General features: G+C 43.4%; 1 protein-coding gene across 2 annotated transcripts in view; it reads left to right on the top strand.

Annotated features, from left to right (window-relative positions):
• Positions 1-310: 310 nt before the first annotated feature.
• The window catches only part of TAF4B (TATA-box binding protein associated factor 4b), a 75,379-nt gene continuing 60,841 nt past the window's right edge, over positions 311-14,848 (top strand). Inside the window, exon 1 of one of the 2 annotated variants that reach the window (XM_027887571.1) lies at positions 311-689. In XM_027887571.1, coding sequence (XP_027743372.1) covers positions 407-689 — 283 coding nt within the window. In that variant the 5' untranslated portion in view covers positions 311-406. Of the gene's footprint in view, positions 690-14,726; positions 14,774-14,848 lie in introns of those variants that run through there. The other variant, XM_027887572.1, reaches the window with a different exon arrangement.

Genomic DNA, 14,848 nt, shown 5'->3' with positions numbered 1-14,848 from the left:
TCCGCTGCCGCCAACTTTCACCCGGCGGGACACGGGGCTCCGCAAACACGGCGGGCGGACTCAGAGGGGCGGCGGGGCCGGGCCGGGTTAGGCTGGGCTGGGCTGGGCTGGGCTGGGGCGGGCGCCGCCGCAGTAGGGCGCGCTGGCGGCGTGGGACCGCCCTCTGTTAGTCCTCCCCTCCCTCCCATCCTCCTCTCCCTGCCTCCCGCCGCCGGCAGGGGAGGCCGTGCCGGCCGGGCCCACGTGCGCGGTGCCCGGGAGCCGCAGGAGCGGCGCTGCCATGTGTTTCTGCGGGCGCGCCGGTGGCCGGGGCAGTGCCTGAGCGCCCCCCGTCCGCAATGCTGCGGGGCGCCGCGGGGCTCTGCGCGACGCGGCCGCCCCCCGGCCCCTCGCCTTCTCCTCCTCCATGAGCACCTCGGCGGCGGCGGCCCCCGTCAGGCTGATGCCCGGCGGACACCCGGAGCAGGCGGCCGCCTGCGCTCCCGCCGCGGGCTCTGCGGCCGAGCGGGGCAGCCCCGCCGCCAAGGTGCCCGGCGCACCCGCGCCCGTCGCCCCGCCGCGTCCCGCGCCCGCCCCCGCGGGGTCCCCGGTGCCGCAGGCGGCCGCTCCCGGGGTCCCGAGGCCGGTGGCGCTCAAGGGTCCGCCCACGGCCACCCTCCAGTTGCCGGCCAACTTGCAGCTGCCCCCAGGTGAGTGTGCCCTGCCGGGCTGCCCGGGTTGCGGGCATGGTACCATGTCGCGACTTCCCTGGGATGTCGCGGTCCTTGCTGTCGCGAGGCGGGTCGGCGGGACGGGAATCCCGCCGCCCTGCCCTTGGTGCTGGGGACGAGCCGTGGCGAAGGACGGGCAGGGCGGCAGGGGATGGTTGTAGTGGTAAAGGTGTATGTGTTTCGCGGGTTGGTTTGCTGCCCCAGACTTCTGGGAACCGGGATGTGTGTCTGTCTTGCAGGGCATTGGGAATGTGACTGTGTTCAGTCGGTTAGCACTGGGGATGCTTACAGCCTATCTGGAGGATGGATCTGGAAGTCTCTGGATTCAGGCTTCTTACTTTGCTGGATAGCACGAGGAGCAGGAGGAATATAACCAAAAACGCAGTGGCTGAGTTACCATAATATGGGACTTGAAAACGACCGATGCAGGCTTTCGTAGAACTTGGATGAAGGAGTGTCCGGGGAGGGGTGTGTGAGCGGGGGTTGGCGGCTGCAGAGCGACTCCCATAACTTACCGTGCGGATCAGACTGCCCGCGCTCCCGGGCAGTCCCACAGGAACTCTTTTCATTGGCACAGCCAGGCCGATTGACCGTCAGTGAAACAGAATATTGCCGTGCCTAAGGAGGGCACTGCTGAAAGTTCATTACGTGTTGCTCCTTTAAACGCTTTTTTTTTTTTTTTTCCATAAAAACTGTGTCGAAAACGAAGAGTTCAGAGAGGTCCTGCACTCCCTATAGGGCCAACGAAAATATTAATGGAGGAATTTCATAGTGCTGATAAAGACAGCTTAATACTTTGTATAGCAGCAGAGGGCTAGCCAGGGTTCCCACCTGCGCTTTCTCTCAAGAGGAAGAAGGTGCTGTCGGTTCTGAACTTCCCATTCTTCCCTGTTGGGCTGTATTTAAATGCTTTTTTAAATAGAAAGTGACTTTGATTCAACTGGTTTTGGTTTCGCTCTGTTGAGACCCCAAGATATGTAATGACTTTATTGCTACTTGATGCTATAATTATTTCCTGCCAGGACAGTTCTGTTGATGAAGCATCTGTTGCAATTACTTTCAGGTCGGATGTTACCGAGAAGGATGACTGGTTTTACAGTAATTCCTGTGCTGGCAGTGCATATTTGGGGGTTTTTTTCCCTTTCTTTCCTCTTTTTTTAATTGCAGTGTCTTTATCAAAGATGTGCACCTCCCAAGGAAATATGTAATGCTAATGTAATTTTAAAAAATTGTCTTTAGTCAGTAAGTTTCACTGTAGGTTTCCCAGCACTCAGATGATGCTATAATGTCTGGGTAGTCAGCAGTCAAGGATGAGTCTAAATCTTTCCTCTGAAAGGAGCCATGATGGAAATATATTAACTTCTTGTCGCAGGGGTCCCCAGGTATTCAGGCTTTGTGTCTAATATTTTCACTTTCTGGAATGTATTGACATACAGTTAAACACCTTTCTATGAAGGTGAATGCTCATGCAAATTGCCTACAGTTTGGGAACTACAAGTTGGCAAAACTTACCTTTTTTCTGAGTGGGTTAGGTTTGATTATATCAAGGTATACTGTTGAATGTCATCTGACTTTTATTGTGGCAGTAGGCAGATGTAACAAAATTAGCATTACCCTTCAGTTGCATCAGCTTGTTTTCCTTGCTCCTGGGACAATGCAGCCTTTGTATTGGAAGTTCAAGTTCAGAGGTGCCGATACTGTGAAGCATTGTAAATTAAAAGTAACAGTATGGTTTTAGTGCTTCAGAAGAAACATAGAAGTTGTCAGATTTCAAATGGATCAATGTTTCATGGAAACTTGTTAAATAATTTGTTGTAAGGATGATATAAAAATGCATTCTGGCTCGAGTAAGTGCTAGTATTTTACCTCTGTCTTCAATGTGGATTAAATTTTTAATTAATAACAAAAAATGCAAGATGAATAGCATTAAACCTGCAAGTGTTAGTTTAGTATCATTATAAAAAGAAGGTGGGATAAACAACCCAATTCTTAGGCTTGAAAAGCTTGTATTTCAAATAAACTGCCAAATCTAGCCCTGCAGGATAAAATGCAGAAGGCAGAATGCACTTGGCTTTAAAATCACTGCTGACTTTTGTGGCACCTGCTAAGAAGAATGCATACAGAAAACATCCTTCACTTGAGTTTCAAAGGAAGATGTTTAAGCTGGCTTTGTCCGAGGACAGCACTGCCCTTACTGGTCATCCTGAATTACTTATGAACTGCTTGTGTCCTGGAGCACGCATTGCTCCTGTGCTTCTACAGCACTGCAGTCTGGGGAAGGAAGGGCACCAGAGGAGCTGTGTTTGCCCCCGTGGCTTGGAGGGCAGTGGAGTTTCATGGAAGTCATGGCTTTATGCTCTACTTTCTCTTCCATTTTTGCCTCCCCTTCCTCTTGCTCAGAATAAAGCCAGGAGGTGGGAAAGGCAGATGACCAGGTATGACTCCTTGTGTCTGTGAGCACAGGTTGCTCTTTTTACCTGCTTACCTAGAAAAGATCACTGGGCTTAGCAAGTTATCCAAGTCTTGAAGGACCCAGACTTGCTCGTGAATCACAAGGGGTTTTCATCACTCTCCTATGTTTTCCTCTACAAAGTGCTGGTTTTCGGCAGAGTAGCCAGCTGTCAGACCAGTGCTGCTGGTACTCAAGGGCATCCTCCTGCACCACTCCATCCCTGGCTTGTGGCTGACCACCGTTGGGGGTTTTAGCATGCAGTAGTACTCCAGCTGGGGGCTATGTCCTTCATGTACCTTCAGCCAGGCAGAGTCTGACTTGAGGGCTTGCATGTGGTATTTTGACCCTGCATACCATCAGCTCTTAGACTAAATGTTTGGGCTGTGTCCTCCCCAATGGAGGGAATTTGTATGATCTACCAGAGGGACCTTGCCTCAGTTGCGTTGACAAGAACATGTTAGCAGCATTTCAGAAAGCGTTGTGTGTGGCAGTCTGTGGGACTGGCAGGGAACAGACCAGCACCACCAGTGCAATTGCTGTCTCTGTCCTGAGCTCTGCTGGTTGTGTGGTCTGTGCCGATGCTTATGAAGCTGCAAATGTCTCCTGTCATGGACCATCTGCATATCAAGAAACTATGTCCTTGGTTAACTTGAGCTTAATGTTGCGGGGGGTCGGGGGGGGAAGGCGCTGGGGGAATGGATGGGCTGTGGTATTAGCAGGAGGAAATAATTTACTTGGGAAGGGGAAGCAGTGACAAGGGCTGTGACAAATGTCTGTAGTTCACCTTAGTACCTTTGGGACCTGTACCGCTTTGGAGAAGTGGAGGGTAGAAAAAGAGCATTGAAACAGCAAAAAGAATATTAATGTTTTTCCTTGGTTTTCTTGTTTACTTTTCTTGAACTTCGTTTTTTGTCACTCCTCTGTCTGTACTTGTGACTTTGATTCAATCCCTGGCCTTGGAATGCTCATAACAGGCGGGCGTTGAAAGGACAATTAATAAATATATCCAACTTCTCCTCTGGTGGGATGAAAAAATACAAAACTGAACCAGATGCCAGGGATCCTCCGTTGTTACCTTGGATCTGCTTCCAGCAGGGAAGCTCTTCAAAAAGCTCATCTCATGCCACTGCTGCTAGTTACAGGGATGGCAGCAGATGCCATCAGCTGTCTCTGGTGTGTGTATTTCTGTTTTATGCTTTCCATTATTGCTAACACGAGTGGGCTTGAGCAAGTACAGCGTCAGCAAAGAGTAGTTTCTCCGAGTCTGCTGTAATTTGCTTGAGTAATCTGGTGCAAGGCATGGTCTGTGTAAGTTTCCTTTATACCTGAGAGGGGAATGGCAGCAGGTACAGCTTCTTGGTTTCTGTTTGCAGCTCAGGCATCTTCGGTTGGATGTTTTACTTCGTCCCTGGCAGGTTTTCCACTGCCTACAGCTTATCTAGGCTGATAGTGGATAAGTGTTCAGAAAGCACAACCACTGCTTGTGGCAAGTGGCTGGGGCTGTGTGGCAAAAGGCAGTCAGTCAGCATGTGGTCTGCTGTGGCTGGGAAGGAGAGAGGTTATGTGGGTATTCCAGAATTCTATGGGGTGGTATGGAGCCTGGTCTTGTTGGGTTTCTCTTAACTGGATGTGGAAACTAAGGTAACCTGAAGAGGTAAGGGCTAATAAACATCTAGATGCTGCTGCCTTCTGCTTTTGAAGTTGACCTAATACCTTTCAAGTAAAGTGCTGTAAATCTCCCTCTTCATGTTCTAGCTATTGTTTCCCAGTGATAAAACCACACGAGGAATTTGGTATTTTAATATTTGTGCTTTATTTTAGAATAGGAGGAAGCGCTGAATATAAAATACTTCTTAATTTAAATTATGCTTGGGTAGGAGTAGGCTATCTAATGATTTCTTGTTTCAACAGGATAAACCCCTCTAGAAACTCGTTTGAAGTCTGCAGTTTTCAGATGTTGATAATCCCATGAAGTCTGACTGTAGTATTTGTGCTGTAGGATGATCAGTAGGGGCTAAATAATACATTATTGTAAACTTTTATATCCCAATAGTGCCCTTTAGCAGGTTTTTCTTGGGATGAATTCTTTGCAAACTTCTTTCTTCCCATCAGGGGTCACCAGTCAACTTTTTTTTCTGAGGAAGGATCAGCAAAGCTTTGACAGGTTTGAAGAACTAAGTCAAATTTAAAAAGCAGTGAGTAAATGTCTTCTGCTGTAACCAGCAGAAATTGTGGCTGCTCTGTAGGACTTGATTTTACTTTCAGGACTGAATGTGTCTAGCTAAACAATGCCTTCATATCATAAAGTGCACAGCTGTGTTGGAATTAAGATTTAAATCTTGGCAGAAGATATAAAGCTAATGTTTAGATTTATTGTTTTCACGCACACAGAAAAGTAGATGCGTTCTGAATACTGAAGCATGGAAATACGATGCTCAGTAAAAATGTTAAATGCTGTTCAGATTTTACAGTCAATTGGAGTGTATTGCAAAGAATTAAAGCTACAGTTTGGTGAATGGTAAACTTTTAAGCCTTAGAAGAGAGAGAGTGTGAGCCTGACTTTGTTTTTGCAGTATTTAAAGGACCCTTTGGCTTGTAGCAGTAAAAATAGCATCATCCACACACAAGTGACAACTGGAAGAAACACTAATTATATTTTGGTATTCTTTTACCAAAGATACTGACTAAACTAGGTAAGCTTCTGTGTTATTATTTTCAGTAGTTGCTGTACCAGATTTTTTTAAAGGTTATTTTGGAGATCCAAGTATTTGTCATGCCATGGGATAGGAATCTGTGCTGTGTTTAGTGAGTAGGACTGTAAATGATAGTTGTATATGTGAGTTGTGCTGTAAGTTGCAAAGCGTCTGATAATTATCAAAGATAAATAAATAATACTACCCTAATCACTTAGGAAAACTGAAAGGTAAATACTTTTTTTGGAATGCTTTTTGCATGAAGCTATTTCTCTGAAAACTGATGATGCCAGAAGGAAAGCAAGTATTTGCAAAGTGGAAGAGATCACAGGAGACATTTTTAAGTGTCTTACTATTCAGATTGTCAGGATTAAGGTTTGTTCTGCCATCTGGGGCACGTTTAGAACAAAGTCCACTAACAGATCTTTTCCGCAAGTGTCTTGAGGTAATAGTATCTGATTGCAACTGAAGCAGCCTAAAAATGGCAGCAGGCAGAAGACACATTTTGCTAATGAGCAAATCTGGGATCAGTTAAGGCTGGAGAACTGGTGAAGCTCAGTGATCTTACTTGTGGTATAGGATCAGTCAGATGATATGATGACGCTTCATTGATTTTCTTAGCTTGTGCTTGCAGACTAGGGAACGCTTCCAATGCGATGGAGGCAGACGAGATGCTTTCATTAGTACTGGCTCCTCCTAGGAGTTGCCTGGGAAAGCAGATTTCCTTGTGTGGATGTTCAGGCTAGATTAAGAAGTGGGTGAAACAGCATGCCCTGGCTGGCAACACCACCTGAAGACTTTTGCTTGCAGTTTGCTTGATGGCAGTTGGCACCTAATTCCAGTGGAGCCCTCAGAGCCACATCCAGCTGACTGGTGGTGTATTAATAGGTAGTCTGCTTGGGGCAGCCACTGCTGTGTGTTGAAGAGGGTAAGTGTGGTCAGAACACCTTTATGTATGGCTTGCATACTAGGCACTCAACAAATACTCACAGTTTTGCTGACAGTTTCCACAGTAACTGTGTAGACAGAAGTAAATGCTTCCATGAAGGTTTTGATGTCCTCAACAGTAAATTTTGTTTGCTCCATGACACTTAAAACAAGGTGTTAAAATTCAGTGTTAAGCCCTTGATTGTAAGTGAAAATCCATCCAACAGAGGAGTGAATTTGCACTTTTAGAGGAAATTAAAAGGTTGGAATTCAACTTTTTGCTGAACCCCAAGTGAGCAACAGGGAAACAAGTGCACCATTGCAAAATTAATATGGATTAACTGACTTGATTTTTCTCTTATTTAAAGGAGACAAATTTAAAGGGGGGTGGTCCTTTTTCAGAACTCTATCAAGACACCAGTTCTTAGTATTTAGATGTTTTTATCATCACTGGGTTTAAAGTTAAGATTTATGGTTCAACGCTACAGCTTCATATTTCTCTGTAACAGCTTAATGGCTATTCTAGAAGTGCAGGATATTGACATAGCTTCTGGTCCTTAGAAAGCTGTGTGCTGTATATATATGGTTGCAATGTGCCAAGCATCTAACTTGTTATTTAAAGAATTTTACTCCAGTGAATACTAGGAGTACACAAGAGGGTGTGGTGTACAGACTCAGTGCTGTTTTCAGTGCAGAAGGAATTGTCTTGAGAGTAAGGAAGTGTCACTTTGGCCCCTTTGAGGAACTATTTCACTGCCATCAGCTGAGTCCTCTGCAAATACTTGAAGCTCCTGCATGAGGTAATTCGGGTCCCAGAGAACTGTTAAGTCAGATCATCTTATCCATAGACAATCCTAGAACTGTCTGATTAATGAGATAGGAAAGCAACCAAGCCTCAAGGAGCAAAGTTGCAAACCACAAAGATGAGATGGGGAAATGCTGATGGGAAATGATCCCAGTTGCTGACAGACATGGCCCAAGGACAAGAGGTAGATGTTCTCATGATATCGAATAAGTGTTGTGGTACGCAGCACTGGCTGGGAATCCCATATGCCTACACACAATAAAAACAGCAACTCTTGGGATTCAAGCGTAATAAATACACTCTGAATTCAAATAGAAACAGTAGCGCCATCTTTTAACAATGCCCAAACCTGTTGGTTATTTTCAGGCCCCTCCAAGAATCAATGCAATGTCCAGATTTTCTTTAAAGGGTCGGTATGGATATCTGTTGCTTGTTATAAGTAAAAGGTAGATTACCTTGCAACTGGTATGGTTATGTTTTTGCTCAAGAGTTCTACTGTAATTGTAAAATTGCATGGATATCAGTGTATTCTCAAGGAAAGAAGCTCAAGTGTGTGTGCAGTTCAGGAGAAATCTTAACTCTGAAATGTGGACCTATGTTCTGTGAAAAAGCATCAGCACTATGGGGACCTAATTGCTAGTCTGTTAAACAGAGATAACCATCTGGGCACCAAAATCCATTGGTGAACAGAGATATCCATCTGGGCACCAAAATGCATTGATGAGCAGCTAGCCTCCAACAGCTTGGATAAGACTTACTAATTGAGTAGTGTGTGAAATTTGGCTTCAGATTTTTGCATTTTTAGCATTTTGTGTCTAGTTCCTGGAGGAAGGGAGGGAGAGGGGATGTTGTTTATACTCATCAGAAAATGGTGTTGGTGTCCATTATTCTAGGCTGTTTGAAACAATAGGATATCAGAGTCTGCTCCATCCTGCCTAGGAGATGTATCATCATCCTTTTCCTGGCTCCCTACACTTGAAAAGGCTGTGTCTTTATTGGGTGTCTCAGGAGCTGGTGCCCACTGTTAGCACAGAACATTGCCAGAGAAAAGTTGGAGTTCCTGGAGGCACCAGCCTTTTCTGGGACTGTAAGCCCTGCTGTTAGTGTGACAGAATGTGGGTACATGGTAGATTTAAAAAACTGCTCATAGCAACCCAGGCCAGCTGGGAAACACTAATGCCAGTGAAACAGCGCTCTCAGTTGGACAGTGATACCTGTGAGGGAAGCTAATCACTGGCTTTGAAAAGGTGAGATGTCAGACATCAGCCTAAAAATTTGTAGGCCACGGTACATAGGAATCTGCAGTGCAGTGCTTGTGCAGTTGGCAAAGATGCAATCAGCGTCATTGAAGAACTCGTGGATATAATGTTGTATGGTATTTATTTAGACTGTGTTCTGTTGTATATGAGATAATGCCCTTTGAACTTTTCTCCTGACCTGGAAATTAATGATTTCCACATATGTGAGCAAAACAAAATGTCTTTCATTGGAACTCAAAATCGGACATCTCATTGTGACTCTGCGATATCTGCATGCTAGTCACTAGTCCTGAGCTGTCACTATAAAGACCACTTAGTTTAGAAGTTTCCCTGGAATGGAGGGAAAGAACACAGAGTGATTTCTGGAATATGTAATTACTTACTTACTGAAACATGCGAATGACATTAATTGGTTGAGGGCCTGGATATGTGCTGAATGATTCTGGTTGCTGCAGTAGCAGCGTTGATTATGGGTTGATCATTGCTGAATTTCTCTCACATCAACTGAAATGGACTTCCAAAGATTGGAATGATTTGTTGTATGGAGTAAAATGTTTTGTGAGTGTAGTGTAGATGCTGAACAACTCATCTTGACCCATACGGTATAGATGAGCCCTCTGTCCTGTTTATCTGAGACATTTAAAAGCAATCACAGATGTTTTTCCAAGAAAATCCTCAAACAGACAACCTTTGTGACTTCACTGAAGACCTGTTGTCTTAAGTCGATTGTATTTGACTAAGAATAGAAGTTAGATCTCATCATTGGAAGCCTGTGGTGAGGTAACCTTCTGTGGCTGCTAGATCTTTGTTGTAGCTTCATTCCTAGCATAGTGAAAAGCACAGCCAGGTCCCTTGCCTCTAGATTGAGCTGTTGTCTTTGTTTCTTCATCTTCACTACAGAAATTTGCAGTGGACATCTAGGAAAACTCAAGTACAGAGTGAAGGTCATGGGAAATAGGTAGTTCTCCTGCATGCAGTACAAGCCATAATTCATCTGAGAACATTACAGTCCCAACATATTAGTAGGGTTATGTAAGTCATAGTTTATGTAAAAGTTGTCAATGTCTTTCACTGTATTTCATTAATACTTCCTGCTTCTTCAGCTTTTACAGCTAGTCTACAACATAATGCACCTTCGTGCAATCCCTGTCTGAACAGTCTATGTCTCTAATAATGTCCAGGTTTGGTCTTAGTCCTGTAATATGTTTTTATAACTTTTAAGTAACCTATTCTGTGGGGCTCAATAAATGGGGTTGAAGAGGAAAAAAACTGCATTTTTTTTTAAAGGATAGCTTTAGAGAGAAAAAGTATTTTCAAAGCTGTTGCATGGGTTAGTAGTGTTTGGCCTTTTATTTTCCAAATTTTGAGTAATCCTAGTCAGTCTAAGAAACTTAAAACTAATATTCCTTTTTTGTTGCCATTTAGTTTCCTGCACAAACATCCCCTTTAAAGCTTGGTCTCTACCTTGTAATAACTACCTTAGAAACTATCGCTTTGTTTTGAGTAGCTCAGTGAAACAGTGGGATTTGTTTAGGAACAAAAAGCACTGACACATTCCTGATGTTTTAAAACATTTTCATTGTTCACTTACTGATTTAGAACCTGAAAGTCTCTTTTAGCCTTGTTTTCATAATTGGTGGTAAAGCATACTTCACTAAGGTTGACAGCATACCTGATGCAGGCATTCCTTGTTTTGAAATAAGCAAAATTTACCCTTCTTTGAAAGCAGCTTTTGTAACTTTTGTTTTCTCAAATGAGTTTGGTCTAATTGTGGTTAGTTCTTACTTGTATTTTATTTTAGGAGCAAGAGACTTCATTTCTTCATGTTGTTCCCCAGCCAGCAGTTCCCAAGAGCTGTTGTGTTGAGCAGTTGCATTAGAAACCATGTAATTGAAGTGGTGGCTTAACTTGAAACTGCAGTTTCACATGTAACAGCATAAGGTGTATCTCCACTGGAGCACAAATGCTGGATGGTTCATCTCAGGAAATTTCTTCTGGATGAAGTTCCCCTTCAGAAATGGCCTCGGGCTTGCCTTATGTGGTGGAAGTTGCCCTTATGGTGGAATGCTTTTAGCATACATTGGTGTTCAGTGCTGCTGGATGAACCCTCAGCTTCAGCTGGCAGCACAGCTTTATGTTAACAACATTGTGGTTTCCTTAACGCTTATCCCCTGAAATACAGGGAAGCCCATGCAGGTGGAATTACTTACAGTGGCACAAACAGATCTCTGTCACTATCCCAAAGCACCTTGTTCATATCTCTGATGAGTTTTTGTTATTCTCCAGTTGCAATGCAGAGGTATCTGGAAGCTGCTTCTCCTTCTAACCTGTGTTTCTTGGTTCGTGGGTTGGATGCTAAACCACGTTCAGAAAAAGCTGTATTTCCTTGACTGGTGGTGTTGGGACAGCGAAAATTTACAGCTGAGGTACCTCAGGTTTGAGCAACTAATGGAATTTTGTTAGAATGCCTCTGATTTTCCATTTTCTCACACCGCCAGCCTAGGTAGAAAGCTGTTCTGGGTGGTGACTGCCTGAGTTTGCAGGAGTGAGGCCAGGCACTCTTAGAGGCAGGGTTCCTGCAGCCCCTCTTTCAGGAGAAGGCAGGTCACTTGGGAGAAAAGGTATAGGTCTCAGTGAAACCTCTTCAAGATAAGAAGGTATAGCATGGCTCCTTCTGTGTAGGAATCTGAGCTGAGTTTTGGTTGTCAGGTCCTTGTCACAGGATTGCAGTTGAAGGAAGGTGTGCAGGGAACAAATGGTTGAAATAGCTGATCCTATTTTAACTACCTTCTCTGTCTGTCAGGAGAAACAAATAACTTTCCAAAGGAAAGGTATTAGCAGGACAGGCAGACTATCAAGGGACAAAAGTCTCAATTTGTTGTAAATAGGGCTGTTTGTTAATCTGCAAGAGACACCGAGTCCTCCAGTGAAGCATGTGAGAAACAATCCCTGACGGTAACTGGTCACTTGGGTTTGAAAACAGGAACAGATTTGTAGCCCTAAAGGCACTGTGCCTTGCTCTTACTACCTGACTGCATCAATGGTGAGAAAGTCGTTCCTGTTCTGTGAAGCAACTCCAGTAAAACTATCAAACGGTGCATTCTTGGAAGTGCCGCCCAAAACTGAGCACCTGCGGTGTGACGAGAATACCTTATTGTTGGTCAGTTACTACCACTGGTGCTGATATTTAGTTCGGAGATTGCATATATCTTTCCTGTTTTTAAATGCTGTCCTGAGAGATGTTAGCTGAAATGTCACGTTTCAGCTGTTCAGAGGTGATTTTTTGTGTGTTGTCCCGTTCCCTTCCCCCCCCCGCGTCCATTTTACTGTAGAGTTGCAGTGACTGCAAGAACTGATCTGTTTTCACATTGTTTGTTAACATTTTGCCTTCTAGTGAATGTGAAAACACCTCTTGATAAGAATTTCTGTCTTTCCCCCCACCAAGTGAAGAATGTGGATTCTTGCACTTCATTTCTGATAGTAGTGTCTTGGAAGCTTGCACGAGTCTGTTTATGTAACCTTTGTATTGAGAATCTCAAGGTTACCATCACTTACTGTTCACTCATTTCACACTTGAGTAGCTGTGTGTAGTGTCTGAGACTTTGGGTATTAGCTTTGAGTGTGATGGAACTCTTTCTTCTGGCAGAAGATACCTCCCATGTCTCCTCTTGGAGTCTGTGCTATCGACTGCAGTATTGGGGTTGTTACTTTTGTTTCTAGGCAGGATGGGAGTATCAAAACATTTTTTAAGTTATGTGAAAGTATAAGTGAACTGTGACAACCAGAAGTAAAAAAAAAAAAAAAAATATGGTGTTCTCAACAACTTTTTAAGTGTTTCAAACAATCCACGTGCAAGTTTACTGTCACTTTGCAACATTAGGTTGCAACTGCCCAGAAATGTTCTCTCTTGTGCTTAGACATAATGTGGCTCTTAAGTGTATGGATCTGTAGCTCTAACAACTGTTTAAAATTTGCCTTCAGCTTTATTTGTGCTAGCATCAGGCATTTATAGTATTAGGCTTACAGAAGCAGTAGTTAGTAGATATTGGCTTTGGAGTTATAGTTTTGCCAGCATCACAAAGAGCTACGGCCATGAGAAGCCTACTGCTCTTATTAAAAATTCTTCCAAATGGAACATATATAGGGAAATTAACGTTTGTTCCAAGGGGAACATCTTCTTCCTTTAACTTATATGCAAGTAAACAGGCATCATCATAGTTGTATGTTCCAATGAAGGCTGTGACCACTAGGGTGGCCTTAGATAACAAATTCTGTGGATGCTCTCACCAAGCTATTATACAGTATTCTGATTAAGTATGGATGTCCTTGTATTGAATAATCCTGTTACTAGGAAGAAAGTTGATTTTTACTTCAGGTTACATCCTGTTGGGATCATTGCAGTCCTACTCAAATGTTAAGGGTCTAATTTGACTTGATAATATTTGTGGTAGTTGTTTTTTTGTTTACCTTTTTTTCTATAGAAATAGAAATTATGCTTCTGATAATTTGGCCTAACAGGCAAATGTAATTAGTAGTGGCAAAATATCCAAATACACGGAAGCTAACACTTGATGCATTCCAAATCTCTAAAGGAATGAAATGATAAATGATGAATTTGAATGTGCTTTCTCAAAGAGCAGAGCTACCAATGACATTTTAAAGCAAGCTTATACAAGAAAAGCCTAAAGCCTCTGGTAGCAACACTTCTATCATCCTGAATGTAGACCTAGAGTAGAGAGAAATGCTATTGCTATCAAAGCATAGCCAGCTTTCTCTCTTTCACTGAAATCTGCATAAGCATGTGATGTAAACAAGGAAAAAACAAAGTGCTTTTTCTGAATGATGTTAAATTGTATGCCATGAATCACTGTCAAAATTAAATGGTATGAAAAGAAAATTAGAAACTTAATATGTGTTCTGTAATTCCAGGTATTCATTGATTAAATTAAATGATCCATCTGTACCTAAATATACTTATAGTCAAGTCTTCAGTGGAGGAGGAGAAAGCTGAGTTGTCAGGCGGAGTAACAGTATTTTTCTGAATATGCAACTGTGTTGTGCAGCTGCCCCATCTAGTAAAGGCTGCTTGAGGAAGGAGGGAGTCGTCTAGATGCTGCTCTTGCAGTTCTCAGTTTGTGTGTGCTATCTAAATAGAAATATGTTGATGTTACAGAATTTTATATCAAGTTTTGTGTTGTGTTGCAATATCCTTCTATGCTTTTAGATGTGGAGGATGAAAACCTGTTACTAAGCATATGGTTAGTAGCTTGATGTTTGTTTAAAAAAAAAACCCAAACAAACTCAAACCAACAAAACTCAAGTCGTGGAGCTTCTGGCTTTTCCTGTTGTATTCACTTAGAGGCAGTGTTTTAGGCTGTATCGTGTGGCAATATTTTGACAGCTTTCAGACTAGCCAGGTAAAAAGACTGTTTCATTGATGAGGTCTTGTTTTACACTAAGAAAGATTGTTAAGTGTGCATAGATCTGGGGTTCTTCAGATATTAGATAACTCGCAAGAAAGTTTTATGCAGTCCAAAAATGTTGAGGTACTCATATTTACATATCTGGCATTCTCCCATACCCCTTCCCCCTTTCTTTATTCGAAAGGCCTTTGTTAAGTGAGGGTGTTAGGGATGAGGAGTTTTCAATGGTGGACTTTGCAGCAGCTTCTGTTGATGTAAAGGAGGTGAGACACCAGCAAAGGTAGGGTTCTCTCCAGCTCCCTCGAAGGATCTGAAGGCTGTTCAGACCAGGTATCCAACTGGCATTTTGTATTTGTGACTGTGATGAAACCTCTGAATTTTCCAGAGCTGAGCCCTGAGGGGACTGGGGAGGAGAAGGAGACATTGGTTAGGAGCCTAAAGGTTTCCAAATGCAGGGAATATGGGGCTCTGTATGGCTTATGACTGATACTGATTCCCCTTAAGGTGATTTTAATTTGAAAGTTTTAGTACACATGCACATTGCTGTTCAATGGTTTGTCATTACTACTGATGGGGTAG

This window comes from Empidonax traillii, unplaced genomic scaffold, assembly GCF_003031625.1.
Source record: "Empidonax traillii isolate 1590-97213 ecotype Southwest subspecies unplaced genomic scaffold, ASM303162v1 scaffold215:size2007263, whole genome shotgun sequence".
NCBI classification, from domain to species: domain Eukaryota; kingdom Metazoa; phylum Chordata; class Aves; order Passeriformes; family Tyrannidae; genus Empidonax; species Empidonax traillii.
This window is presented reverse-complemented; position numbering and strand designations above follow the sequence as displayed.